The 27,885-nt window shown below is 41.5% G+C and overlaps 2 protein-coding genes across 2 annotated transcripts; both read left to right on the top strand.

Moving 5' to 3' along the window:
• The first annotated feature begins 12,449 nt into the window (after positions 1 to 12,449).
• Positions 12,450 to 23,388, top strand: kif11 (kinesin family member 11). Its single transcript, XM_030442866.1, has 27 exons — positions 12,450 to 12,623; positions 12,813 to 12,921; positions 14,244 to 14,373; positions 14,621 to 14,718; positions 14,826 to 14,904; positions 15,005 to 15,190; positions 15,435 to 15,559; positions 15,679 to 15,769; positions 15,908 to 16,053; positions 16,330 to 16,426; positions 16,544 to 16,639; positions 16,742 to 16,830; positions 17,629 to 17,716; positions 18,227 to 18,300; positions 19,069 to 19,183; positions 19,532 to 19,603; positions 20,357 to 20,492; positions 20,613 to 20,785; positions 20,871 to 20,996; positions 21,081 to 21,236; positions 21,403 to 21,542; positions 21,647 to 21,807; positions 21,889 to 22,007; positions 22,094 to 22,316; positions 22,400 to 22,572; positions 22,753 to 22,863; positions 23,100 to 23,388. The coding sequence occupies exons 2-27, from the start codon at positions 12,848 to 12,850 to the stop codon at positions 23,211 to 23,213; spliced, it is 3,192 nt and encodes a 1,063-aa protein (XP_030298726.1). The 5' UTR covers positions 12,450 to 12,623; positions 12,813 to 12,847; the 3' UTR covers positions 23,214 to 23,388.
• Positions 23,389 to 25,452: 2,064 nt separating this feature from the next.
• Positions 25,453 to 27,847, top strand: LOC115596627 (SLAM family member 9-like). The gene has a single exon (XM_030441868.1). It carries the CDS (start codon positions 25,572 to 25,574, stop codon positions 26,556 to 26,558), a length of 987 nt encoding a protein of 328 aa, XP_030297728.1. The 5' UTR covers positions 25,453 to 25,571; the 3' UTR covers positions 26,559 to 27,847.
• The last annotated feature ends 38 nt before the right edge of the window (positions 27,848 to 27,885 follow it).

Below are 27,885 nucleotides of genomic sequence, written 5' to 3'. Positions count from 1 at the left end.
TATCTAATATCACATGTTTCTATAACAGTCTACTGTTAGTAATCTAGTAATAGATCACCAAAACAAGTAGTGGAAATGAAAATATAAATTGTATTATTGCATTTTCATCCTAATCTTTACTTTAATAACACATTAAGAAAATTATAATGCTGTTGTTGATTTACATTTTACACTTTACACTTCCACTACACTACATTTTGGACACAAGTGTTCTAGCTTTTACTCTGATATATTTATTTGACAACTTAAGTTACTATTTACTTTACAGATTACATGCTGCAGCTAAAGTAGCACATGTTTTTTATTGATTCATATTTTGGGGGGCAGTCTGTAAAAAATGTTCTGAAAATCAAAAACGTTTCTTCAAATGTTCAAATAAAAAATGTAGACAGTAACGTAATCCAAGTATTACAATATTACAGTAATGTGTCATGATTACTGTTTTTTATCATTCTTTATTTCAAAATTGTAATAGGCTACTGTGTGACAACCGCTTTTTTAGTGAAAGTACCTGTAATCTCTAGTTACATCTTATTTTCCTGTAGTTTTACAGTTACCTATTTTTTTGGATCCTGATTACATAATCCTGTTACATGTATTCCGTTACTCCCCCCGAGCCTGTATACAGTACACATACATGTAAAGGTATGTATAATTTACTTTTACTTGTAATTATGATACTTAAGTACACTCAATATCAGATACTTTAGGACTGGGTGAATTTTGCTTTCACCAGAGTATAATTTCAACACAATATCGTTACTTTTACTCAAGTATCTAGAGATGCCACCTGGCCCGTTTTTACCAGAATTGTTCTCTTTTTTCAATAGCTCCACAACAAACATTACATGATACGATATTAGAAACATTTTCTTATTTATGACTGATCAGAATATCACTTCACTGACCTCCTCATGCAATTCCCATGAGCGTGATTGACTCAGAATCAGAATCAGAATCAGAATTCCTTTATTGGTCCTGCAAACGGGGATATCTGCATGTCACAACAGCCTAATCAATAAACATGAATAAATGTACAAAATAAACAATATATAATAAAAAGGTAAGAAATAGATTCTTACATACTGGGGCACGAGTACATACATAATATGTACTCGTGCCCCACCCCTTTCTGTGACATCATCCCCATGAAGTCATCATTCATATTTAATTTAATTCATTTAATGGTAAAAGTACAGAACAGAGATCAATAACACTTGAGCTGAGGTGTCCAAATTACCTGAATGCACCCGATTACAATATTAAAGTAATGTAACTTGATTACATTCAGTTAGTTTTGGATTAATAACAAATGAAGACCAGAGAAATTAAATATCAATTTAGAAAAAGTAGCTTCTTGTGTATCCTGTTAACAAGTGTTCATCTGTGATTGTTCTATTATTTTTTATCTTAACTTTTAACAAGAGAAGTTTCAATAAACATGATGCAGTTGAGTTTCTCCGGCAGAGATTCGACATGGATAAAAGCACAATTATGTACTCAGTACTCCTACTCTACCGACTGAGCTAAACAGCTCTGTAGACAAGTAGCGAGTTCTCAGGTTGAAATGACGTAAACCACGTCAAATAAGTCCCACCCACAGAGCTTCTGACAAATCCAGGTGGTGCGCGTCAAAAGGGGCGGTCTCGCTCATTTCCCGCGCGAATTTACTGCATTTCCCTCCAAAACCTCAGATGTGTATAAATAATGGCTGACTGATCGTCACTCTGTTTGGAGCTGCTCTTCTCTGAGGACACGAACACGGTGAGTAAACTGTTCTGTACGAATCTGCTTTATGTGTCCAGTTACCTGCTCAGTACAGGTGTATTCATGTCTGTGTGGGAGGTGTACAGATAGTTAATACTTATATTGATCTCAGGTAAGAAACCCAGGTGATGTTCCTTCATATATCAGCAGCGCCACATATAAACTATCTTCATGCGCTGTCTAAGGCCAGTAAGTGCTACTTATGTGCGGGTTAAAATGGAGCCAGCCTCCTTCTCATGTTGGTGAGATTTGTTTCTAGCTCAAATGTTTCTGAAATAACTCTGAACAGAAGCTGAAGACGTCTCATTGAACTGTGAACTGTCGAGGTAAATTCGGCTCGAACATAATCCTTTAATTACATCCAATTAAATCCGTGATGGACGTTGTGTTTTGTTCCATGCACCAAACTCCATTGTGATTTTGGTCGTTTTTATCTCTGCCATGTTAATTACATGAATAATGCACAGTTAACTAAACTTTGGTCACTATCTAAAAGCAAGACGGTAGTTTCGGTAAAGTCGGCATTACGTTTTTTACATTTATTTATTATTTAGAACGAAATGAAAGCTGTTTAGCTAACGTTAGCTGTTCATTTTAGTGAGTGGTTGTGTTATGCTATGTTAGCTAGCTGACTTTAAAGTTGTTGCAGATGCACTGCAGGTTTGGAAACACGTTAGCAGCGGCTCAGCTACCTTTATTAACGGTACTGACACTATAACGAGCTTATAAAGACGTCTGAGTCATTTAATCTTCGTGTTTTTACAGACAGGTTTGCATGTTAGCTAACGTGTGTGTCAAACCATGTTAGCTAACGTGTATTAGCATGAAGGCATTATCCTGCTGTGCAATGTTAGCTTGTTAATACTAGCATCTTACAGCTGAATATCTGAGTACAGCACAGTTAGCTAACAGGCTCCATGTGCTGTGTGTAATAATGTCTCAGTATGTTAGTTTGTCAGCATCTAGAAGGTCATTTTGAGCAGCTAAAGTAGTTTATACACACAATGTGCAGCCTCATTGTAGCTGCACAGAATGTCTTCAGTGTGTTTGTCTCAGTTCTGGTTTTATGTGTTTTTTAATTCACTGCACTGACTCCCTGTCTGTCAAAAGATAGACTTTAAAATCATGTTACTCATCTATAAAGCACTAAATGTTCTCAGGATTTAATACATTTGGTTAACTTTTTGTTTACCTTTAAAAAACACACTTATTTAATCAGATTATAGCAGATGTTATAGAGCAGAGTGATGTGAGACGCCTGAATTAATGTCATGCACATGGTTACAGACTGCTATACCATTCTTTATTATGAAATTATAATCTTGTAAGAACTCCCCTTTTTGCCAGATGTGTTTGTAATGTGATTTCATCTTCTTTTTTACTGCTATAATCAGAACATATATACGCAAACACACACACACACACACACACACACACACACATGCATGTAGTCATCATGTTATATTAAAGTACTTCCTCCTCTCTCCAGGTGAACAGTGGGACTTGTCTTCAGCTTCAGGTGGAACAGCTCTGACCTGTACGGTGATCAGACCCGGAGAGGAGAGACACCTGGTCCAACAAGGTCAGTGCAGTATAGGGGCAAAAATTAAAGGCAGAAAGTGTGAGATTTGTCAGTTGCTGTTCATTAATACTCTAGGATCAGTAAATGATTCTAGAAGATAGTCGAGTCTCATTCACAGGTCGTTGAATACTGACAGTTTGTGTTGGTAGAAGCCACTACAGTGTCTATGTTAGGACACTAGTCTTTAAATTTAGTAGTATTTTAAATGGTTTTTGTTTACGGAGAGGAAATATAAACAGTCTGTCTGTTTAGAACGCCTGCATTTATTTGATTTCATTTATATATAATAAATTATATAATCATATTTTATTTAACATGTATATCTCCACTGTTCAGCCACAACATTACAACAACTGACAAGTGAAGTGAGCATTGATCATCTTGTTACAATCAAATGTTCTGCTGGGAAACTTTGACTTCTGTCATTTCTGTGGATCCTCTTTGACAAACACCACCCACCCAAACACCGTTCAGACCAACTACACCCCCTCATGGCAAAGAACCCAAGGTGTCAAACTGGCCTCCTCATTGTCCAGATCTCAATCCAGTTGAGCATCTATGGGATGTGTCAGAACCAACTCCCATCCACGTTGGGGCCCCCGTGGATCGTTCTTGGCTCTGACTGCATCCAGTGGAAGCTCAGGTGGATTGAGATCTGGGGAATCTGGAGGCCAGGTTGACACCTTGAGCTCTTTCCCACGTTCCTCAGGTCGTTCCTGAGCGGTTTTTGCAGTGTTGCAGGTGTGTTGTCCTGCTGGGGGGGCACTGCCATCAAGGAGTGCTGCTGCCATGAGGGGGTGTACTCGGTCTGCAGCTGTGTTTGGGTGACTGGTGTTTGTCAAAGAGACATCCACATGAATGCTAGGACTCATGGTTTCACAGCCGAACATGGCATTGGAACACAATGATCCATGTTATTTATTTCACCTGTCACTGGTTCTAATGATGTTGCTCTCAGTGTATACACATGTTAAATACATTATGAATTAGATCAAATAAATGCATTTAGGCACTGTAACCAGACTTGTTAATATTTCCTTTCAGTAAAACAAAACCTGTTTAAATGACTTCCTCTTCCTTTGAACTCTGTGGGTTTTGAGCTAAGACTTATGCATTTTAAATGGACAGCTTCATTTATGTAGATTCAACATTAACATAAGCCTCGGCCTATTCGACCAGCAGGCCACTAATAAGGATCGTATTCAGTTTCTGACGTGCAACTGTGCGGTAGTGAAGTTTTTGGTTTAGAAGCGGTTCTTGTGGTCTCATACATGGTAGAGATGCAGCAAACTGAGCTCCAAACACCAGCAGAATGACCGGAAACATGTTAAATTCTGTCAGCCTGTGTAAGGTTTTGCTTGAGCAGTTGTAAGTTTGTCTACGTCCTTTGAGTGTATAAACTATGTTGAGCAGAGCTTGGTATTAACATTGGAATTCTTATTCGTGGTAGAAGTGCAGTGAAGTGAGAGCTACAACACCATCAGAACTGAGCGAAGACTTGTTGTTTTGGAGGCCTCGTTGTATAGAGCTGTTTAGGGACAAAAGTTCAGTGACAGTAATCCAGTTGTTAGTGGTCTGCCAGGTAAACTTGGTGTTATCATTGTAAGTTACAGGTTAACTTGACCAGACTTCAGCTATCTTCAATGGCAAATGCCCGAGTGCTGTCCATCGGAGCTGTAAGGGGTGTTTTCTATGAATGGCAGTAGTCAGGCCTTTGATCAGCTGCTGGTATTGGTAGTAGTGTATCCTACGAGCCCTTGTGCCATCCCGCCAACTTACAGGCCCCTGTTGTTACACACCTATGGTATGGTAGAATCGTGCACAAAGTGTACGTGTTTAGTTGGGCCTCGTGCCTGGCTAGGGACATGCTCAGGGCCACGGTAAAAGCTCGCCTGACGCCACCAAAGCGGCTCCGGTCTCTGCCCTCATCTGTCCATGCCGATCTCACTCGCGAGTTCAGTGTGTATGGGCGCGATGCCTTTGCTTGAAGATAATGTTGAACTCTGTGATAAAACAAAATAGAAAAGAAAATTGCAGGAATTCAATTTCTTTGCAACTGTGTGTAACAGCATCCTGCTTGATAACACCATGCAGAGATCATTATAAAGCTGTTACAGGGCCCTCGGCCTCACTGCCCAGCAGACCACTAATAACGATCTGATTGTGTTGTGGTGACGTTTTTCGTTTGGAAGAAGTTGTTGTGGTTACGTTCATGGTGGCATTGCAGAAAACTGATAGCTACAAACAGCTTGAGCGGTTGTTAGCTCGTCTGCCTCCTTATGAGTGTACTGAAGGTTGTTTTCAGTTCAGGTTCATCTCCACTTGAGCGCACAAATGTGTGTTCAGAGAGTGCTTGATAAGCTTTATAAAGCCTTTGAAGTTGTTGTTTTACTGGAGAAACATCGTGGTATAAAGCTTTTCAGGCTAACAATGTTAGCTAAACAATGTTGAGCGCAGTAAGCTACGACAACCAGTTCACCACTATAGAGTTCTAGGCGCAAAAGTTCAGTAACAGCAATCCAGTTGTTAGTAGTCTGCTAGGCAAACTGGTTATCAGGCTTGTGTGAACCGACCAACCAGAGCAGACTGAGGCCCCACCTCAAAACCCACAGGATTCAAGGAATGTTTTTACAGCTACTGGATATAAAAAAATATATATCTTGAAATAAAATGTGTATGAAAATACAAGTCTTCTCACTGTTAACAACTCGACTCTCTATGAGTCCTGTTAATAGACCACAAAGTGCGTTATCTGACGACCTGAGAATGAGACTAAAATATCAGCTGTCTTTCTACAGAATTGCTTTTTAAGTATGCCGACATCACCCAATTAATCAATTGATTAATAATTGTCCTCCATATGCAGCACACTGGCTCTCAACTTTCTGCTTTTAATGCTGAATAACTTAATCTATAATAATACGTCATGTTTGATCTGAGAATATTTAATATTGTTTATATAAATCTGCAAAGTAACGAGTAACTAAAGCTGTTAGACAAAGTGCAGTGAAAGTATGAATAATATAGTTAAAAACTCAATTTATGCTAAATATGAAAATTATTTAACATGTATATCTCCACTGTTCAGCCACAACATTAAAACAACTGACAAGTGAAGTGAGCATTGATCATCTTGTTACAATCAAATGTTCTGCTGGGAAACTTTGAGTTCTGTCATTTCTGTGGAGCCTCTTTGACAAACACCACCCACCCAAACACCGTTCAGACCAACTACACCCCGTCATGGCAAAGAACCCAAGGTGTCAAACTGGCTTCCTCATTCTCCAGATCCCAATCCAGTTGAGCATCTATGGGATGCGTCAGAACCAACTCCCATCCACGTTGGGGCCCCCGTGGATCGTTCTTGGCTCTGACTGCATCCAGTGGAAGCTCAGTTGGATTGAGATCTGGGGAATCTGGAGGCCAGGTTGACACCTTGAGCTCTTTCCCACGTTCCTCGGGTCGTTCCTGAGCAGTTTTTGCAGCGTTGCAGGTGCGTTGTCCTGCTGGGGGGGCACTGCCATCAAGGAGTGCTGCTGCCATGAGGGGGTGTACTCGGTCTGCAGCTGTGTTTGGGTGACTGGTGTTTGTCAAAGAGTCATCCACATTAATGCTAGGACTCATGGTTTCACAGCCGAACATTACATTGGAACACAATCATCCTTGTTATTTATTTCACCTGTCACTGGTTCTAATGATGTGGCTCTCAGTGTATACACATGTTAAATACGTTATGAATTAGATCAAATAAATGCATTTAGGCACTGTAACCAGACTTGTTAATATTTCCCCTCAGTAAAACAAAACCTGTAAATGTTCAAATTTACTTCCGAATTAAATTAAATTAAAACTCAATGTAAATAAATCATGAAAAGTGATTTCAGGTTAAATACAACTGAGTTAGGGACTCAAACCTCCACAAGGAGACTCAAAACTCATCAAAAATAGACACAGGTCTCTTTGTGGAGGACAAACAACCACCACAAAAACAAAACCTCCACACACAACAAAACCTCTAAAAACAATAAAAACCTGCACAGACAAACAAAAACCCCTAAAAACCAACACACAAAAACCCCTAAAAACACACAAACACACAAAACCCCTAAAAACAAAAACCTCTTAAAACAAACACACAAAACCCCTAAAAACACACAAAACCTCTAAAAACAAACACACAAAACCCCTAAAAACAAACACACAAAACCTCTAAAAACAATAAAAACCTGCACAAACACCCAAAACCCCTAAAAACAAACACACAAAACCCCTAAAAACAAACAAAACCTCTAAAAACAATAAAAATCTGCACAAACACACAAAACCTCTAAAAACAAACACACAAAACCCCTAAGAACAAACAAAACCTCTAAAAACAATAAAAATCTGCACAAACACACAAAACCTCTAAAAACACACAAAACCCCTAAAAACAAACAAAAAACCCTAAAAACAAACAAGCAAACATAAAACCACACAAGACCTCTAAAAACAAACACACAAAACCCCTAAAAACAAACAAAACCTCTAAAAACAAACACACAAAACCCCTAAAAACAAACAAAACCCCTAAAAACAAACAAAACCTCTAAAAACAAACAAAACCTCTAAAAACAATAAAAACCTGCACAAACACCCAAAACCCCTAAAAACAAACACACAAAACCCCTAAAAACAAACAAAACCTCTAAAAATAAACAAAACCTCTAAAAACAAACAAAACCTCTAAAAACAATAAAAACCTGCACAAACACACAAAACCTCTAAAAACAAACAAAAACCTCTAAAAACACACAAAACCCCTAAAAACACACAAAACCCCTAAAAACAAACAAAAAACCCTAAAAACAAACAAGCAAACATAAAACCACACAAAACCTCCACAAAGAGACATCAAACTACCACTGCTCCTCTTTCTCTTCCTGCAGGTGACGGACGAGCAGCTGAGACGAATAAGACGAGCCGCCAAGGACCTGAAGCAGGAAAACTGAGTATCGTCTTCTGATGAAACTCCTTCAGGTCGTGCAGTTGTTTGTTGACTCTGGTTTCACCTGCTCAGACAGTGAGCACTGTTGTCTTTGCTTGTTATTTACATAATAAAACCTTTTTTTGAATTACACTCTGTTGTGGTTTTTATAGATTGTTAAAGAACGTGTTGAGTCTTTTGATGGAGTCCAATGTCCTCTCAGTGGCATTTTCAAAGCTTTAACTATATTTGATGTATACATTTTCTTTCTGTAATGGAGAGCAGGGCTTCCATTACCTTCATTATCTATTCCTATTCTGGGAATGACTGATTTAGAAACCATGTGTTGTTTAATAATGTCTGAGTAAGTTAGCCTCTCTCCATCTCTTATCACATGAATGAAGCTAACAGCAGCTGTGAGAGTTTATAACGTTTTACCAGCAGCTGATATGAAATATAGCTGAAGTGCTGCCTGTGATGTCACCAAGCAGACAGATAAAAGGTCATGTTGAGCAGCTACAGTAGTTTATATGATCATTATGCAGCATCATTGTTATCTGCACTTTAAAGGGATAGTTCGGTTTTTTTGAAGTGGGGTCATATAAAGTACATATCTATAGTCGATCTGTTTCCTACCGTAATCACCGATCAGCACAGCTTCAGTTTGGAGAAGTAGAGAGCTGCTCCAGCCCAGACGCTCAGCTTTGTACTGCAGTGAACGGGGTCCAACAAAAAAGCAAAATTAACCACCTAAAACAAGGCTCACCTAATTTTTTTTTACATCAGTTCAATTGTACGTTGTATAGGTAAAATTCACACCGCTTTACATCGCCTTCAGACCGCGCTTTCTTTTGGCACTACATTTTCTCAACCGCAGAACCTCCGTATCCCTACGCATGAGTGTAACTGGGCAACAGCTGATCTGCGAGCGGCGGAATACAGCGCGAGGCCCAGCTGCTGGACGATAGGTTTACTTTCCATAAAAACTAAACTTAACTCTTCGCATCCTTCCGCATTTTTTAGGTGGGCCTTGTTTTAGGTGGTTAATTTTGCTTTTTTGCTGAACCCCGTTCACTGCAGTACAAAGCTGAGTTGTCTGGGTTGGAGCAGCTCTCTGCTTCTCCAAACTGAAGCTGCGCTGATCGGTGATTATGGTCGGAAACAGATCGACTATAGATATGTACTTTATATGACCCCACTTCAAAAAAACCGAACTATCCCTTTAAAATCATATTACTGGTCTGTAAAGCACTAAATGTTCTCAGGACTGAACACATTTGGTTTACTTGTACAGGGATCAGGAGGGTTTCTGATACAGTTACTTATTTAAAAATAGTCAGTAATGTAACTGAAGTAAAACTGTCCACTCATCTAATTCATAACTGTTCACTGTGGCTTTCAATTAAGTACATTAATTTAATGCATTTTTTTTATCTGTAGCTTATTATATTCGCTTTTTTTCCGTTCTGTCTTTCAGATGCTGTTTTAATGGCTTAATGTTTCAGTTTTGATTACTTTCTATGTCTCTGAATGGATCTCTGAATGAGGCTTTATTTGACTGAAGGTTTTTACATGTCAACCTTTGAGATCTACACTTTGTTTTAAACAAAGTACCAGTGTTTCCCATAGGATTTTGTGAGACTGTGGTGGGTGGATGTCGGACCCTCTAGGGGGGTCCGGGGGTATGCTCCCCCGAAGATTTTTTTTAACATTTTAAAGTTAAATGCATCAATCTGGTGCACTTTGAAAGCAAAATTAAGAGGCGAGATCTATGAAGAACTGTGTCCTCTTGTACACAATTTAATCACAAACACATTGGTTGTATAGATACGAATGGTGAAAACACAAAATCAACTAGAGCATACATCTGAGCCATCAAAGAAATAAAGCAAAAGTGGTTACCTGTGTTGAATTAGTTTATTTTTTTGTTTATTTTTTCATAAATAATTAAACTATAAGCTAAATTGTAATACAAAATGAAATGGATTCGGAGGGTACATCATCAATTCATCATTAGTTGCAGCCTTAAGGGGAAACATGGCAGGCAAAAACATTTTGAGCTATTTTGCTTCCATAACATGTCTTCTTTCAGACTAGAGGAAAGAAAACATCCAAAATACACATTTATACAACTCTTCCTACATTCCACTCATGCCAACGATACACAGACAGCTGGGTCACTCACTGCTGCGAGCACAATTTTTTACTTTCACTTTTGTTTTTGGAGCAGTTCGCATATTTACATTTTGCCGGCTGTAGGACAGAGTCCTGCACGGGTCTTATTTTGCAAACCCGCACCTGGCTGCATCCGCCATACTTAAAACCGCATCTGACCCGTTTTCTGACAGTATCACAAATTACATTTCGCACCCAAGCCGACCCACTATTAATTGATTCCGACGCCCGACCCGTACCCGAAGCAAAATTGGACAGACGCAATTTTTGAAAATGAAAGTAAGTAAAAGTGTGTATGAGTGTGCGCGCGCCACGTACAGCAAGGGGGACTGACCGGGAGTGAGAGATGCTTTGCTGGAGCTGCAGCGCGAGACACAAGTTAAAGATTTTTTCGGCTCACTCTGAGACTGTGGCGGGACAAATTAGACCATGGCGGGCCGCCACAGTCTAAGTAATTAATGGGAAACACTGAAGTACTTATTAATATAAAATAGAAAACGGGACCTGAAATAAATCCAAAAGGCCTTTTAGTCAGGATAGTTCACAGGCTCCTCAGCTGCACCAGTAATGATCAGATTTTTCTCTGAAAGCTTTTTTTCCACTCTCACTTCACCTGTTTGTTTTCAGCTAATTCAGTCTGAGCCTAAATATGCTCTCTGAACTTTAAATATTAATGTTCATGTTTTTAATGTGATCACAGCAAAGGAAAAAGTGTGTGTGCGGCTTGTGGTTTCACTCTATGAACAATTTGAACTTACAGAAACAATATGGTCCTCGCACAGATAGTGCTTGGGCCCTAATAATACAAAAAATCAATGAAAGTCTGGCAATTTGATATTTTAATTTGGTCCTTGGATGTAGCAGCAGCACCCAATCACTAACAAACTTACGTTACAACCGATCAAGTGGAGAGCAGTCAGGGGAAGAGGAAATGACAGTTGCAGCAAAAAGTTATCTGTGTTAGTTTGACAAACAGGAGTTGAGGTAATTGGTAAGTTCTTGTCTTGTGATCTGATTTCCAGGTTGTTTTTCGCTGTTTCTGATTTTGCACGTTTAGATGCAGCTTTGTTTCACAAACAATGTCTACATCTTTTGTTTTCCTCACACAAAAACTCAGTAAGACTTTCAGAGAAAGGCAAATCCTCCCAGTCCAAAGAGCTCGGCAAAAAGGTTTTGTAGACTTGTCTGGTGAAAAAACATTTCCCCTTGGAGCTGTTGTGGTCAGGTGGGGATGGACTGAACCATTTGTTGGGTGGGGGTCTTTCCAACAGCCTCCTCCATGGATGGGTCTTTGACTTTATGGTCCTCCAGGGCCCACTTTCTGTTTCAGGCAGCTAAAGGACACATACAGGGATGGTTGAGAATATGCTGCTGATGTAAACAAACAATTTTGGAAATGTTGTATAAATCCGTATGATTATAGCCTGACCAGAACTGGACTTTTGAGGCCAGCACCAATATTGAGGTTTTTTTTTTTTGTTTATATCAGCCATAAGTACATTTTTTAAACATCAACAGTCTTGATACAAATATGTTAAGACTTTATCCAGGCTAGTAGCAGGACTATGAACGGCAATATTAGTCTGTCAGCTAGATGAGTGTCCGTTTTTCCACAAATCCAGGGTGGAATATATATAAATATAAATAGCTTGAAAAACACTCCCATTCCATGACTGTTTAGTTTATTCATTTAAAATAACTCATTTATGTAACTTAAATGCAATAACTTTCTATTTAAAGCTGAATAAAGTGGTCGTTACTCGCTGGCGTCCTTCATTTTATTGTAAAACCGTTTTCACAACAATGTCGCCATCTTGTGGAAAAATGGCGGTATTTGTACGCTGTTCTTCTCCCGTGATGCTCTGCGCTGTAGACGTCACGTGTCCTTCTGGCCAATGGCGTCGTTTGTTTGGCCGTTACTCTCCTGTTATTGGTTGAGTGAAATTTAAAAGTACTGTTTGAAATGTTTCTAGCCGGAGGTTTTAGAGCGCCAGAGAAAGAGAGCCTGTGGAAACAGACTGTTGTCGGAGGAGGAACAAGACGAGGCACATATAACTTATAATTTATCTTAGTGCTGGACACAATAAGCGGATTATTCATAGAAGAAGAAGAAGAAGTGTACACCGTCATCCGGTAAGTTACTTTGGAGTGACGCCAGGTCATTTTTGGCTAGCGCTAACTTACCGAACATGCTAACTGTACACGTCTCGTAGGACACATAGCTCTCACAGCTTTAGCAGCTGTGACTCCTGAAAGATTGTTCCTTTTGTCTGTGCGCTGATTTAAAGTCTGTTCTTGCGCTAACTGACACGTTGTTTTCAGAGCACCAGAGCAGAGGAGGACAGCTCTCTGCCACCATGGCTTCACACAACCTGAGCGGAGTGAAACGGGAGGAGAAGGGGAGAAACATCCAGGTCGTTGTCAGATGCAGGTACGGAGAGAAAACTTCTTTCATTTATGTTCCTGTGCTGCTGTCGGTGGTTAAAAACGTCCTTTCCTAGCTGGCAGTCAGGGTTTAAATCTGCTGAACTATGGTGAAATGTGGCAGACACGATGAGCAGACTTGCACGATATAATGATGTAAAAAACTGTATAATCAACATATTTTGTGTCATATTTTGCTTGAAATTGTATCAGAATATACCTCTAAATATTGTTGCACTTGTATGAGATTTGCACTGAAAGATTACAATCATATATCACCTTATTATTATTTCCTGACACATGAAACTTGATATAAACCTGTAATGTATACATATTTAATAACAGTAATATGGTAGAATTCAAAGGCACAAACAAGCAAATGTTCACAGTTTGATAACGGTCAATTTTCACACCACGTTACGCTTTAAAACTGTTACTTCTAACCTCATATTTTGGGAAGTGGAAGGTGATGTTGAGGCATCTTGTGTCATGTGAGGAAGAAAAGTCAGTCTTTCATAAAACACCCTGAAGGCTGTTTAATAACACCTACTGTTGATTTAAAGGTTTATCATGTGAACGTATTTTAGGGGCTGCAACTTACGACTATTTCTGGTTGATTTATTGATTATTTATTTGGTCTATAAAAGCCCAAGATGACATCTTCAAATGTCTTCTCTTCTTTATTTTTTTTACAATAACCTGAAGATACTTAGTTTAATGTCAAACAGGAGGAAATTGCATAGCCTTTTAAAAATGTTTTCTCTGTTGATATAACTGTTGAAAATCAACCAGGATCATATGTTTCTTCTGTTAATGTCTTTGTTCGGATTTGGAATAAAAGTCAAGTTAAAAGTCCAGACTAACGGTCTTTGATAGAATCTGTGAACGTCTGCAGACGTGTGGTTTGTGCTGTTAAATGACCTGAAGGGTTTTTCTCGAGACATCAACTGTGGCTTCATTATTTTGTTCTTTGACTAAACTTTTAAGGATTAAGGCTTTAATCCCAGCTGTTAGTCTGAACGCTGTAGGTGGATTTTAGTCAAAGACGTCTGACGGCGACAGAGACTCAGTTTACTGATTTTATAAACACGTGAATTTTAGTGGATGTGTTGCAGTCGTACAGTGGTTAAAGTCTGTTTTCACATTATCTCAGCTTTATCAGAGCTTTTCCCAGCATATTATAAATGTTTTGCACAGGATATCATGACATGTCTGAGCATTCAAACATAATGTATATTATTGTTCTATGTATTTGGCTGTGGTTGATGGTCATTCATGGTTGTGGCGTTGATTGGTTGTTGTCATTCAGAGGTGTATTTTTGTTTTTAGGCCTTTCAACACGATGGAGCGCAAGTCGTCCTACGGGGTCATCGACTGCGACTCAAACAGGAAGGAGGTGATGGTGAAGACGGGAGGAATGAACGACAAAGCCTCACGAAAGACCTACACGTTCGACATGGTGAGCAGTGCAGACACCTAAAGATCTTTATCGCTGCTGATGCGGGTGAAATTTAAATGGATCAGAATAAAGATCCGATCCTTTCTTTGCTGAAATTTAAGATTTATTGATCTGTAATCGAGGGGATTCACTTGTTACAACAGCTCAGAGTCAAAAGAGACGCAGGGAGACATGGTGAGAATATTCCAGAAGTGAACTGGAGGTTAATCGTCTCAGTCGTCCTCTGAATTATTTATTTTCCCTGCAGGTTTTCGGTCCAGCTGCCAAACAGATTGAAGTGTACAGGAACGTCGTGTGTCCCATTCTGGATGAAGTCATTATGGGATACAACTGCACTGTTTTTGCGTAAGTGTTCCCTTAAAAGTCATTTCTGCTCTGACCTGTATGGTAACGCTGGGATTAACTAACATGATAAAACAACTAATCAATAACTACTTTAACTTTCTGTGCAGCTACGGTCAGACCGGAACAGGAAAGACGTTCACGATGGAGGGAGAGAGAAGTCCGAACGAGCAGTTCACCTGGGAGGAGGTGAGGCTGGTTTTAAAGGGAACACAGACGTAATGAAAATCTCTCTCAGCAGTAACAGAGCTGTATTCATCAGAAACTGAACTGAATGTTGTTTTTTTAGGACCCTCTGGCAGGAATCATCCCCAGAACGCTGCACCAGATCTTTGAGAAGCTTTCTGAGAACGGCACAGAGTTCTCAGTCAAAGTTTCCCTGCTGGAGATCTACAACGAGGAGCTGTTCGACCTGCTCAGCCCCACCGAGGACGTCAACGAGCGGCTGCAGCTCTTCGATGACCCTCGCAACAAGGTGACGGTTTAGGAAATGTGGATGTGGCTTCTTTTTTGTTTCTGTCAGTTTTCTTTTCATACACACCTAATCTGAATTTTGTCTGTTAGCTTATTCAACCAAATTATTCTTTTTAACCCATCACTGTGGCGTGTTTGACCATCCGGAAGAATCAGAACCTCATCAAGCTCGTATAAAACCTGCAGTTCTGCTGTTGAGTCATTTTGTTTGTCGTCTGTTCTGACTGCCGTGTCGTGCGTTGCAGCGAGGCGTGGTGGTGAAGGGTCTGGAGGAGGTGACGGTTCACAACAAAGATGAAGTTTATCAGATCCTGGAGAGAGGATCGGCCAAGAGGAGGACGGCGTCCACGCTCATGAACGCCTACTCCAGGTAAACTGTCCTCCGCTGAGCGATCGCACCTCTGGATGATTTCCGTAACATTCACAACTTTTTATGTCAGACTTGCGTTTGGTTTGTTCACCATTTTTCCCTCTTTTGTCTCTGTGAAGTCGCTCCCACTCCGTGTTCTCGGTCACCATCCACATGAAGGAGATCACTCTGGACGGAGAGGAGCTGGTGAAGATCGGCAAACTCAATCTGGTAATTATTCTAACTGTTGAATCTGAGAGGATTCCTACTGAGAAACTGTATAAATGTACCTGTGATGGATGGAATAAGTGTCAGTTTCTTTTACAAGTTGAAAAAAAAGTCTCACCTGTGTAACCTTCCCTCCTCCAGGTGGATCTTGCCGGCAGTGAGAACATCGGGCGTTCAGGCGCGGTGGACAAGCGAGCTCGCGAGGCGGGAAACATCAACCAGTCTCTGCTGACGCTGGGCAGAGTCATCACCGCGCTGGTGGAGAAACGGCCTCACGTCCCGTACAGGTAGAGACACGAAACCCAGAAAATGTACATGCAGGAAAACCTGGCAATTTTACGAAAAGCCTGAGATGTGTTACGAAGAAGTGCTTTCTTGCCAAGAGTTGGATGAGAAGGTTTTATGCTTTTATGTGTCTGCAAAATACAAAGCGACCCACAACTTGTTTCTCCACTGTGATTTATAGTCGAGATCACCAAAACATGTCATATAAACACTACTGTTGCATCTGCACGGAGCTACATCCTGCTGATCATCATCCTCTGAATGATCTCTTCCCACAGAGAGTCCAAGCTGACCAGAATCCTGCAGGACTCACTGGGAGGACGAACAAAAACCTCCATCATCGCCACCGTGTCTCCGTCCTCCAGCAACCTGGAGGTACGTCGTGTTGTCACAGCTGTTATGTTACTCTGGGATATTACATTTCTATATTTTTTTTTTACCACTCCTCCTCTTTAAATGCTGATGGTTGTGATTTGATCTCCGTCCCTGCAGGAGACTCTGAGCACGCTGGAGTACGCCAGCAGAGCCAAGAACATCATGAACAAACCTGAGGTCAACCAGAAACTCACCAAGAGGACGCTCATCAAGGTAGATGAGTTTCAAATGCAAGATTTTATTCTCACTCTTCAGGATGAGTTAAAATGTTGTGTATCGGAGCAGCTCGTGATCGATTTGTGTTTGTGTTCTCAGGAATACACCGAGGAGATCGAGCGTCTGAAGCGCGACCTGGCCGCCACTCGAGACAAGAACGGAGTTTATCTGTCTGCAGAAAACTACGAGTACGTCACACAAGTTGTTACTATTTCACTGGTTATCCTAAACTCTGAAACACCTGTTTCATCACCAAACACCTGTTTCATCACCAAACACCTGTTTCATCACCAAACATCTGTTTCATCACCAAACACCTGTTTCATCACCAAACACCTGTTTCATCACCAAACACCTGTTTCATCACCAAACACCTGTTTCATCACCAAACATCTGTTTCATCACCAAACACCTGTTTCATGGATGGTGATTTGTAAGTTTAGGATAAAGCTTCAACTACAGATTTATTTTCATGATCTTTTATCTGTAAACATCTTTAACTGTTTTGTTGTTTGTGAAGCTGCAACCAGAGAAATCTTTGGATAATGTTTTAAATTTTGCATTTTAGTTTTATAACAAAATGGGCTGCAACTAATTATATAATTAGAATCTTAATAATAGATCAGTCTGCTGCTGGCTTTCAGGATTTAATAGTTGAGTCGCACTATTCTCACACTGCGGTACACGAGCGCCCTCTAGTGGTGCACAGAGGAATCTCACACATGTTTTTTGGAAATAGATTAAGTTCAATACAATCAAAATGCAAACAAACAATCAGGTAAAGAATGTTTATAAAACTGAACACCACAGAATAACCGAGTCAGGTTTCTGTTTCTTCAGTTTTATTAAGTTAACAAAGATGTGAAGGTATTTTTATAAGCTGTACGTTCACTTTTAGAGAAGCTTGTTGTGTGTAATTATACAAACTGACAGGTGTGTGTGTGTGTGTGTGTGTGTGTGTGTGTGTGTTAATGTGTGTGTCTCAGGAGTATGATGGGTCAGATCACCTCTCAGGAGGAGCAAACAACAGAGTGCACCGAGAGGATCGCAGCCATGGAGGAGGAGCTGAGGAAGGTACGACAGGTGGAAGGCTGAATGTTTAAAGTATGAAGAGAAATGAACAACAGTCAGTCGGCAGAGAATTCAGCTTCTCTGACCTCAGTGTAGACATTAATTAGACATTTTATAGGCTGTTGATAATATAACTATTAATTAATTAAATAAGATGCTAATGAAACAAATCATCCAAATAACACGACTGTCTGAAGACGTGTTAATCGATTTGCTTTATAATCTGTGGTCGTGGTTGATCGGTTGGATCCTTCTTATTAAAGATAAGATTATCTGTTATTAATCCCACAACTGGGAAAGCAGAAAGTAAAATAAAGACAAGCATCAATAAAAACAAAAGAAGTTGGAGTGGAACTATTAACAATGCAGCAGTTGGTGTTGAATCAGTGATCATTTACATTCAGCTGCTGGGTTTGTTTTTGTGGAGGCGTCAGAGGAAACAGAAAGTACGTTAAACTGTTTTTATGACCTCCACCTGCAGCAGGTGTCCTCACATGTTGTTCCTCTCTGCAGGTGACCGAGCTGTTCGAGGACAGTAAATCCAAACTGGAGCAGTGTGCCGGGGAGCTGGACGAGAAGCAGCAGCGGTGAGTCGACACGTCAACAGAGAGCTGATTTCACTGCACGTCACGTGAATGATGATAAACAGGATTAATGTTTCTCTTCCACAACAAGACACTGAGATCACCTTCATTGTTTTTACCTTTAGATTGATTAGTAAATAAAGATGCAAAGAGCTGTTTAAAGTGTCAATAAATCACACTGAGGGTAAAAATAAAATGATCTACAGAGAGCAGTCAACACTCAGCTGGTGTTTGTCACATTTACACGACATGAACTAGATTATTTTTTTTCACACCTGCTGCATTTCAGGCTCACTGGTGCGAACAACCAGAGTTTGTGTTTGCACTTCACAGGCCTGAGGTCCGACATGTGGCCAGAACCTGAATCTTAGTTTTCCAGAATAGTGAAATCAGGTTTGCAGGTTTCAGGGATCCTCGACAAATTTAATGGATCGGACAGAAAACGACTGGAAAAACACAAGAACGTTCAGGAGGCTGTTGCTTCTCTGCTGTTGACTTGTAGATGTACTTGAAATGTAAAAGTTGAATTAACGTTTGAGCATCATTGAAGATAAATTTGACTAAATTTGGAACAAATGGGTCGAGCTGAATGTGAGATGGGCTAAGAAAGTAAACGTGTGTTTGGGTGAATATTGAGTTGAACCTGTTGGAGACGATGATGATGATGATTTGTATCCTGGAGGTGAAAACGGAGGACTGAAAGTTCTCCTGAGGACCCAGAAGTGCTCGAGTTAATGTACTGAGTTAAACTTCCTCCTGTGTTGATTTCAGGCTGGAGGAGACGAGTCAGGACCTGCAGCAGACTAAAGAGAAGCTGAGTGAGGAGGAGTTCATCAGCTCGGAGCTCAGCTCGGTCCAGACGACCCTGTACAGCACCGCCGGACAGGTACACAAACACCGGACCTGTCTGTGTGATCGTGTTTAGGTGTCGGCTCGTTGGGTTTAATTTGCTCTCTTCCTTCCGTTTTCTATCAGTTGTTCCTTTTTTAATCTTCATGTACTTTCCACACTATTAATACCTTCTCTTATGATGCTGAACTTCCTGTTTTTTTGACCAAACTTCCTGTTTTATCTGGTTTGTTCTCCGATTTTTAGAAAGAACTCAAACATGTAAAACTCAGTGTGACAGATTTCATAATCCGACTCATTCTTTGTTTTTGTTGAGGATTTAAAATGTAGGTTCATATTTTTCGACCTGTTGCTGAGAATTGTTGTTGTGTGTCTCCTCGTCCAGCTGCTGAGTACAGCCGACGCCAGCACCAGTGACGTGACGGGACTCCACGACAAGCTGGACCGGAAGAAAAAGGTTCTTCTGCTTCCTAATTTTATTACTCATCTGAAAAGGGGTTTGACTTGAAGCGATGCTGTTCGCTCAAGAACAGTAACAGACTCCACGTGTTTACTGGATCGATGACTGAACATGTGACACTGAGGTTCTGATGCAGCGTGCAGCCGTGTGTTTGAACATCCGAGTGAAGAAAGAATTATTTCTAAGATCAACTGATTTATCTTTTAGAACCAGAGAGGATTCACAACGTAGGAGAAGACTGAAAGCCGACGACTCCGACACACTGTCCACATCACTGACAATTAAGTTTAACGACAGCGTTTCGGTTCTTAGACCTTCATCAGATTATCTTAATCCATGAGTAATAACCTGATGAAGGTCTGAGTTCTGAAACATTGTTGTGAAGTGAAAAGTGTGCAGGAGTCTTTTTCCTGATGTTTTAAAACAAGAAATGTCGAGTCAGGGTGTCAAGATATTTATGATGAATGTCTTAATGACCGCTCACAATGATTTACACCTGAAACTGAAAAGTCTTTCACAGTTTGAGCATCATGGATCCAACCTTTCGTTTCTCAGAGGAATCTGCTGATGAGATGAGAATGTCACAGTCTCATCTCATCAGAAGCTTACGATCAATAATCAGATCTGAAACTTGTTGTAGGATGACGGGAGGAAGTTCATGCAGTCCCACAAATATTCCCTCAGTCAGTGAATCTGACAAAAGACCAACAGCAGTTTAACCAGGACTAACACACCTGTTTGAATGTGCAGGTGGAGCAGCACAACAGTCAGATCCAGCAGAGTTTCGCTCAGCGGATGGACGGAGCGTTCAGCGACATGCAGCGCCGCGTTCAGCAGCAAGGAACCAAACACCACGACATGCTGAGCAGCTACTCTCAGGCCGTGGGTGAGTCCAGTTATAGCTGCAGAACTCGCACAATCAAGATTTGGGATAAATGAACGTTACTGATTTATTCAGATGAGCAAAAGTGTTTAACTCTGTGATTCTGTTCTTTCTCCTGAACAGACGGTTTGCTCGTGATGAACGAGGCGGTGCTGAAGGGAGCTCTGACCTCCGTGGAGTCCCTGGTGGGCGGAGTCGGGCAGCTGGTGGCCGAGGGTGTCGCTCGCTGTCGGGACAAAGTTCAGCAGCAGGAGGCGCTGTGTCTGCAGGACAAGGAGAGCATGCTGCAGCTGCTGGTGAGGACAGGACGACCTCTGGATCTGTTCACGTGGCCTAAAGGAAACATTTATGTGACATCTGTCTTTGACTTTGTGTTTGTAGGAGGAGCATCGGCAGGACATGGAGGAGGTTCTGGTGACTCGGACTCTGATGGGTCTGTCAGCAGCCAAGGAGCTGAACGACAGCCTGAGAGCCGCCGTGGACACGCAGCGAGCTCTGGCCGACAAGGTTGGTCGTCTTGTGATCGTTCTTCTTTCACCTGTGTCAAACTCATTCACCTTCCTCATAATTTTGATAATTTCCCTCTCTCAGGTGGAGGCGATGAAGGAGGTGGGTGTGTTCTTCAGCGGCCTGGTTCAGGAGCTGGCCGGGCTGAGGGAGGCTGCCGTGAAGGGGCTGAGCTCGCTGCAGGCTGAACAGGACGAGCTGGAGGACAAGATCAGACAGGCTCAGGAGAGACACCACACGGTAAGAGACGCGAAGCAGACTGATGCTAAAAGAGAGAGGAAGCCATTATCTGAGCTGCTGAACTCACCTTTTTTCCCCTCAGTCCACCTCAAAGACATTTTCTCAAATGCTTTCCAGAAGTTTTCATAGCTTACTGAACTAACGTGACTGTTCTTCCTGCTGTCAGGGTATGAAGCAGACCATCCAGTGCCTGCAGGACCAGCTCAACCTGCTGTCCATGGAGGCGGAGAAGGACTTCACTGATCTGCGCTCAGCCTCCAGATCTCTACAGAAACCTCTGCAGGTTCTGCAGGAGAACATCAGCAGGTGAGTCAGAGTGAAACGTCAACATCACCCCTCCCTGCTCAGAAAAGGAGGTTTTGGATTAATTGAATCATCTTGTTAAAGAGTTCTCGTGTCTGTTTGTGCAGCGGCTGCAGTTCAGTGGAGCGTCAGGCCTCGGTCCAGGCGGACCTCCTCTCCTCCACCTCCTCCTCTCTGGCTTCCTCTCTGCGTCAGACCGCTGACGAGAGCCGACAGACGCTCGAGGAGATGACGGGCTGCTGCGCCCACCTCCACAGCTCTGTGTCCGGTAACAAACTCATCATCTCTTCAGTTATCATTCAGACTGTAAACACATGAGTTCATTGTTAACGTGGGTTTGTGGCTGCAGGTCTGGTTGAACGTGACCTCCAGTGGAGCTCCAGAGTCAGGGAGCATGCAGAGACTCAAGCCCAGGAAAACCTCTCGCTAATGGAGTCGATTTCAACCGAAGTTCAGACTCTTCATCAGGTAAAACTGACCTCTGTTTGTCGTATCTGCAGGTTTTCAGGTTTAATTGAACTAAACCTAACTTTAATTCTTCGTCTCTTTTCCAGAACGTCCAGACTCGCTGCACTGAACAGCTCCGAGCTGCCGGGCAGGAGCTGTCCGGTCGGCAGGAGGAGGTGAAGCGGTCTCTGACGGCCGTACAGGACCAGACCGCCGAGAACCGGACGGTCCTGGACCAACAGCAGGCTGAGCTCCAGGACCACATGGAGACGTGCCAGCAGCTGGTCCACGGCTTCCTGCAGGAGGAGCTGCAGCAGGACGTTCCCACCGGTACACAGTTTAACCTCCATGTCCCGTTCTGTTTTTATTTATTGGGTTCAGGTTTTAATACTCTGCTGTGTTGCTGCCTTCAGGTGCGACACCTCAGCGGCGAGAGTTTGTGTATCCGAGGAAGCTGATGAAGCTGCAGAGCCGCAGTGAGCTGCTGGAGAGCCTGAGGAGGCAGCAGGAGGAGCTGCAGGCCGCCATGGAGGAGGAGGAGCTGGACGAGGAGGAGGAAGAGGACAAACACAGTCAGGTCGACCACGTACGTTCACTTTCAGTTCATTTTTCTCCTGGAGGAAGACTCAGATCTGTGTCTACTGCCGTGATATTCATCTTCCTCTGGATGTTTGTTGCTCATACGCTAGAAATATTGTTGGTTTACCCTGATTTATTTTTATAAAACCCTCTCTGCTCCTTCTTCTCTCCTCTTCATTGTGTCCAGGACTCTCTGGAAGACGAGCTGAGCACTTGTAACGAAAGCGTGGCCACAGAGCCGTCCTTCATCGACGAGAACCTCGTCTTCAACGAGAGCAAACGCGTTCCCTTCTTCAAGGTGAGGAAACGACAGAAACATTTAACTTGATTTACCTTCTTTAAATGAGTTGTTCCAGGTGAACTTGTTCAGCAGAGCAGCTGCGAGAAGTTAAATTAGTCTTTTTAAGAGATTTTTTTAAGATGATTTTGTTAGCATGCTGGTGTTACACTGAGCTGAATGGGTTCAGTGAACACTGGGCCTCCACAGGATCGCTCACCAATCTGTAACAATCAATCTATATTTGTCTTTCCCAGAAAAAGAAGGGCGGTAAGAAGGACACAAAGATCCCCGCCAGGCCGAAAGCATCAGATAACGACGCTGCGTCCACGCCGCAGAAGTCCAGACTCCCGCTCCGCTGTCAGAACTAAAACTGTTTCAGTCCTCCTTTTTTAAACTGTTGTTGTTGTTTAACTCTGTCATATTTCTAATAATCGTGTGAGGATGTTGTTTCATGAGCTGTCACTTGTGGTAGCATCAGAACTGTCTTGATATTTTCAAGTTGCTTGTAAAATTAAAGAGATTTATACTTGTTTTATACTTTTATTAGTTGTTATTACTTCCACTAGAAGAATACAGTGATGTGCAATGACTTTATACTGAGAAATGTCCAAAATGAGGAACTAAGTTACGGTGAAGCAACAGGCACAGAACCAACTCTTCTCACTTCTACAGGACACATTTTATATCTCGAGGGGGAAAAACTACAAACTCTGTCACTGATGTTGAACTTTTAGGAAGCAGGAAGGAGTGACACAACTGTCTCATGTAAAATGATTCATCAGGTAGTGACGTTCAATAACTTCTCTTCCAAATGTCTGAAACAAGTCGCTCTGACCGCTTTGTGTTCGCTGTGACTTCTGCTCAGTTCATATCTTTGCAACCCTTAAATAATGTGTAAATATGTCACTCTGTCTTTTAAAAAGGGCAAGATGGAGACTTATTTTAAAAATGGAAGATTTTACAACTGAGCAGTAACTTGATTTCATTATAAATACGAAGAAATATTTCATATAAGGCTCATTTTGAGGTGATGAAGGCAACATTATTTAAACTTAACGCTGCGTTCACATGCTCCTCCGATTGACCCACTTGCAGAGTTGGAAAGTCGTTCTTCCCTCTTGTCGGCCTGTGGGAGCAACATGGACTCCAAAAACAAGTCGTACAACAAATGTACACTCAGATCTTTTAAACACAGCTGTTTCCAGCATTTGAGGAAACAGCACAATGACTGTACAATACATGACTTTAGTGAAAGTTTCTTATCATCAGCACAATGTTTACTTCCGACTCTGCAGCTCGTGTATCAAAATATTTGCAGATTTTTTGAGTTGTTCCAACTTGAGAGAACATACATCTGAATTTCCCCAGTTGGTAAAACATTTACAGATAGTTTTAATAATATAAGAGCTCATCATCATCAGGGCGCTCACTTCTTGAACATTTTGTTTCTTTAACTAAATTTGACCTTAAAGAGTTATTCGAACAGGCTGTACACAAACAGAGGGCCCCTGTGGACAAACGATGATGATGAAACTCTTTCTTCCTGCACCTCCTCATCAGACTCGGGTTGAGCAGCTTCTCTCCTCGGGCTGTGTAACGCCTCAATTCATCACTAAATTCACTCTTTAACCAGTTAAAAGTCCTTGTAGTACCTTTTAAATTGACAGGAAGAATGATTGTTTTTGTCTAGAGTGGGAGATTGTTGGTTAAACTTAATAATCATAGATGCTCCTGAAGGGAACTTAACCCAGTAGATGTGGTGGTAATTAATTTGAGAATAAAAATAATATAATTTTGAATTGATTTATGGCTAGGAATAGCACTTGTACATAGAGTCGAACCTATAATCTATGTTCAGTTTTAATAGGGTTGTGTAATAAATGCATCTTCAGTTGTGGCACACAATCACAAATGCTTGATCATTAAAGTTTGTTTCTGTTCATTATATTCATATTCTTGTGTGCTGTCTTGTCCTCTGGATTGATCCATGCAGTCATATTTTTTGTATTATTAATGTGTGTCAGAACCACTGCAGATGTCAGTGGGTGTAACTGTGTCTACACCCTGCACGTTAGTCTTAAAATATTTACACACACACACACACACACACACACGCACACAAATTTACTTTCGGTTTCGACTGGTGTTACGATGAATTCCGTACCCCCAACAATTGCGTTCCGCTGGTGACGCCCGTTCCAACAGCTTTAACCTCCATTAAACAATTTCCAAACAGTTGTATCTTTACCATAACACTTAATTTATTTGTAGTTTCTCACATCCTAGCTTAAAGTCTTTTTTTAAATTTTCTGATTCCAAATGTCTTAAAACAAGTGACTTCCGTCGGGACGTTAGCGAACGTTGCTATAGCTGGCTAACGCTAGCGCCTTGAGCCTTTGAGCGAAACTTGTAGTTATTCGATTCAAGCGACAATTGCTACAACAAACAGGCTCAGTGATTGGTAGTTGTGTTATATATAATTGTGGTAGCGGGTTTGTTTTTCTTATAATCTATGTTTAACTGTATCGGATTTCCATCAGGCACATTTATGGACAGCTAAATGTTTCGGGGTCCTAACGTTCCTCCCTCTGCGTTGGAGCCAGTTGAGATCGAAGAAGGAGGAAGGAAGGGTGTGGGCGCCTCGCGAACGTGCGGCCGACTGTCGTCTTTTTTTTTTTACTGATATGAAGATCGATATTCGTTCAGTCCTGTATTGATCCGTGAATATGGAGAAACAGATCACCGTCTGGATCAGCGCGGTGCTGCTGCTGGCGTCCCTGAACTTCTCTCAAGCCAAAGTTATATCGACATACTTCGAGGTTGGCGGTAAACTCACCCTGAGGCCTACAGTGACGGAGACTATCGACAACATCCTGTGGAAATACAACGGGAACCTGTTGGCTGAATGGGTGAAGAATGAGGTAGAGCTGCTTTATTATGACAAATATAAAGGCCGCACAACCCTGAACATAACCTCTGGACAGCTGGAGATCAACAACATGGTAAAAGATGATGTGGGTTCGTACACAGTGGAAATCAACAACAAGGTCCACGGTCAGAGCTATGATGTCAAATGGATCACCAGAGTGAGGAAGCCTTCAGTTGTGCTCAGAACACTGACATGTGGCCCAGATTCAGGGAGCTGTTTGTTCACCTGTGAAGTCAAAGAAGCTGACAGTCTGAGAGATGCTGAACCGATCGAGTACAGCTGGAAGATGGGAGAGAAAGCCTGGGAGACGATGACGAAGGACGTAAACATCACCAGTGATCAGACTAAGAAAGAATCTATTAAAACAGTCTCCTGTCGGATAAGCAACCCAGTCAGTCTCGAAGACAGTCAACTGAAGGAAAACCCAATGTACACAGAACCCCCGAACCCTCCCACTCCAGTTGGGCCGATTGTAGCCTGCATAGTAGTGCTAATACTAATTGTGGCGGCTGCGTTCGGGTTGTTGTGGGTATTCAAGCGAGAGCTCGCCCTGAGATTAATCGCTCAATGTAGATGTGGAAATAACATTCAGTCTGGAGATAATGGTACAGGACATCATCCTGTTCCTACTGATGAGGAATCAAACAAATCACCTGGGGTTCAACCCAACAACTCAACTGTGGTTCATCCCAACAACTCAACTGAGGCTCCACCCAAAAACTCAACTGAGGTTCAACCCAACAACTCATCTGACCCAGCGGCAGACTCCAATACTGCTCTGTGAAGCTGTGCAGCTTTCTGTCTCACGTGAACATTATCAGATCTGTTCTCTGCAATTGCTGTCAGTTTTTTTTGAAAAAAATGAATGTGTGTTTTTGTACCATCGACTGTTACTAGCAGCAAAGTGATTTTCTCCCCTGAATAGTGGAGTTGCAGGAAGAGCAGCATGAAAAACGTGGTTATATTTTATATATGTGATGCAGAATGTGAGTGTTTGTGTCTCCCCTGAGCTGGTGACGAATAATAACCTGCTTTCATGACTAATACCCATTTAACATTTTTGTGTTCTCAAAAGAAGTTGCCAAGAATGTCGTCCAAAGAATCCGCAGCAGTTTGAGAACATGAGCAGCAACAGCACGCTTCTTCGTCTTCTTCGTCTTCCTCTCTGCTCACTGACAGATGACATCATCTGTAGAGGAGCATGCCGTCAGCCATTATGTCACTGGAGCGTGTTATTGCTGCCTTAAGTCACTTAAAGCAATTTGGCTCCATTTATCTGATTTAATTTCGCCGATACCAAAATATATGTATGATATGTAAATACATCTGTGCTAGATAAGGGATGATGGATGAATGGTTGATGTCTCTCTGCCCCTTTTGTGTCCATACAGCAACATTTCAGCAGCAGTCTCACAGTATTAACACAGCCCAGTGTGATCCAAACAATATACTAAAAGTGTGAAGTATCAAATGACCTGCTCGCTTTAACAAAACAGTGCATGTTTTTGTTTCTGCTGTTCCATGATGCACTGGGCCGTCTGCCAGGTGTGTGTATGAGGAAGCGTTGGACGCAGACTCTCTGTGTTGATGAGCACTTGGGAGAAACTCGCTGTGGAGAGACATTATTTTAGCTCTTGTTTGAAATGTGTGTGTGCTGTGTTTTGTTTTTTTTTGGGTTTTTTTTTTTAATATCTTTCACTTAGCAGCAGCAGAAGAAGAAGAAAAAGAAGCCTGTGAATGTACTCTGTGTAATTATGTCAGACATGATTCTGTGACAGGTTTTTATGGGTGAATTCTGGCGTAATATCAATCAGTCCACATTTTTAGTCCATCTGTCTTTTACCTGATCAGACACAAAACAATCTGGTTCCAATCTTATTGTTTTTTAAGTACTGGCTTCTGTGAATTGCTGTTTAATTGCCATTTTTATCCTCTTAATTTGCTGAAGTGCCTTCTGTGTACAGGCTACATTAATGCCACTATATGTAATTTATTTTAGGAACATTTTAAAGTGCTGTTTGGTGTTTGATTCTTTCTTATGAACTATAAAATAAATCGACCATCACCCATCCAGAAATAAGACTTGTCATTATTTCCCATGAGCAGTGCAA

The sequence above is a fragment of the Sparus aurata genome, chromosome 15, assembly GCF_900880675.1.
Source record: "Sparus aurata chromosome 15, fSpaAur1.1, whole genome shotgun sequence".
NCBI lineage: Eukaryota > Metazoa > Chordata > Actinopteri > Spariformes > Sparidae > Sparus > Sparus aurata.
This window is presented reverse-complemented; position numbering and strand designations above follow the sequence as displayed.

Bases quoted from the DNA above. Each gene is read 5' to 3' on its own strand.
- kif11 (XM_030442866.1), top strand. From the start codon at position 12,848: ATGGCTTCACACAACCTGAGCGGAGTGAAACGGGAGGAGAAGGGGAGA. The intron at 12,922-14,243 runs GTACGGAGAGAA...TTTTGTTTTTAG, and splicing joins CAGGTCGTTGTCAGATGCAG to GCCTTTCAACACGATGGAGC. The intron at 14,374-14,620 runs GTGAGCAGTGCA...TTTTCCCTGCAG, and splicing joins AGACCTACACGTTCGACATG to GTTTTCGGTCCAGCTGCCAA.
- LOC115596627 (XM_030441868.1), top strand. From the start codon at position 25,572: ATGGAGAAACAGATCACCGTCTGGATCAGCGCGGTGCTGCTGCTGGCG.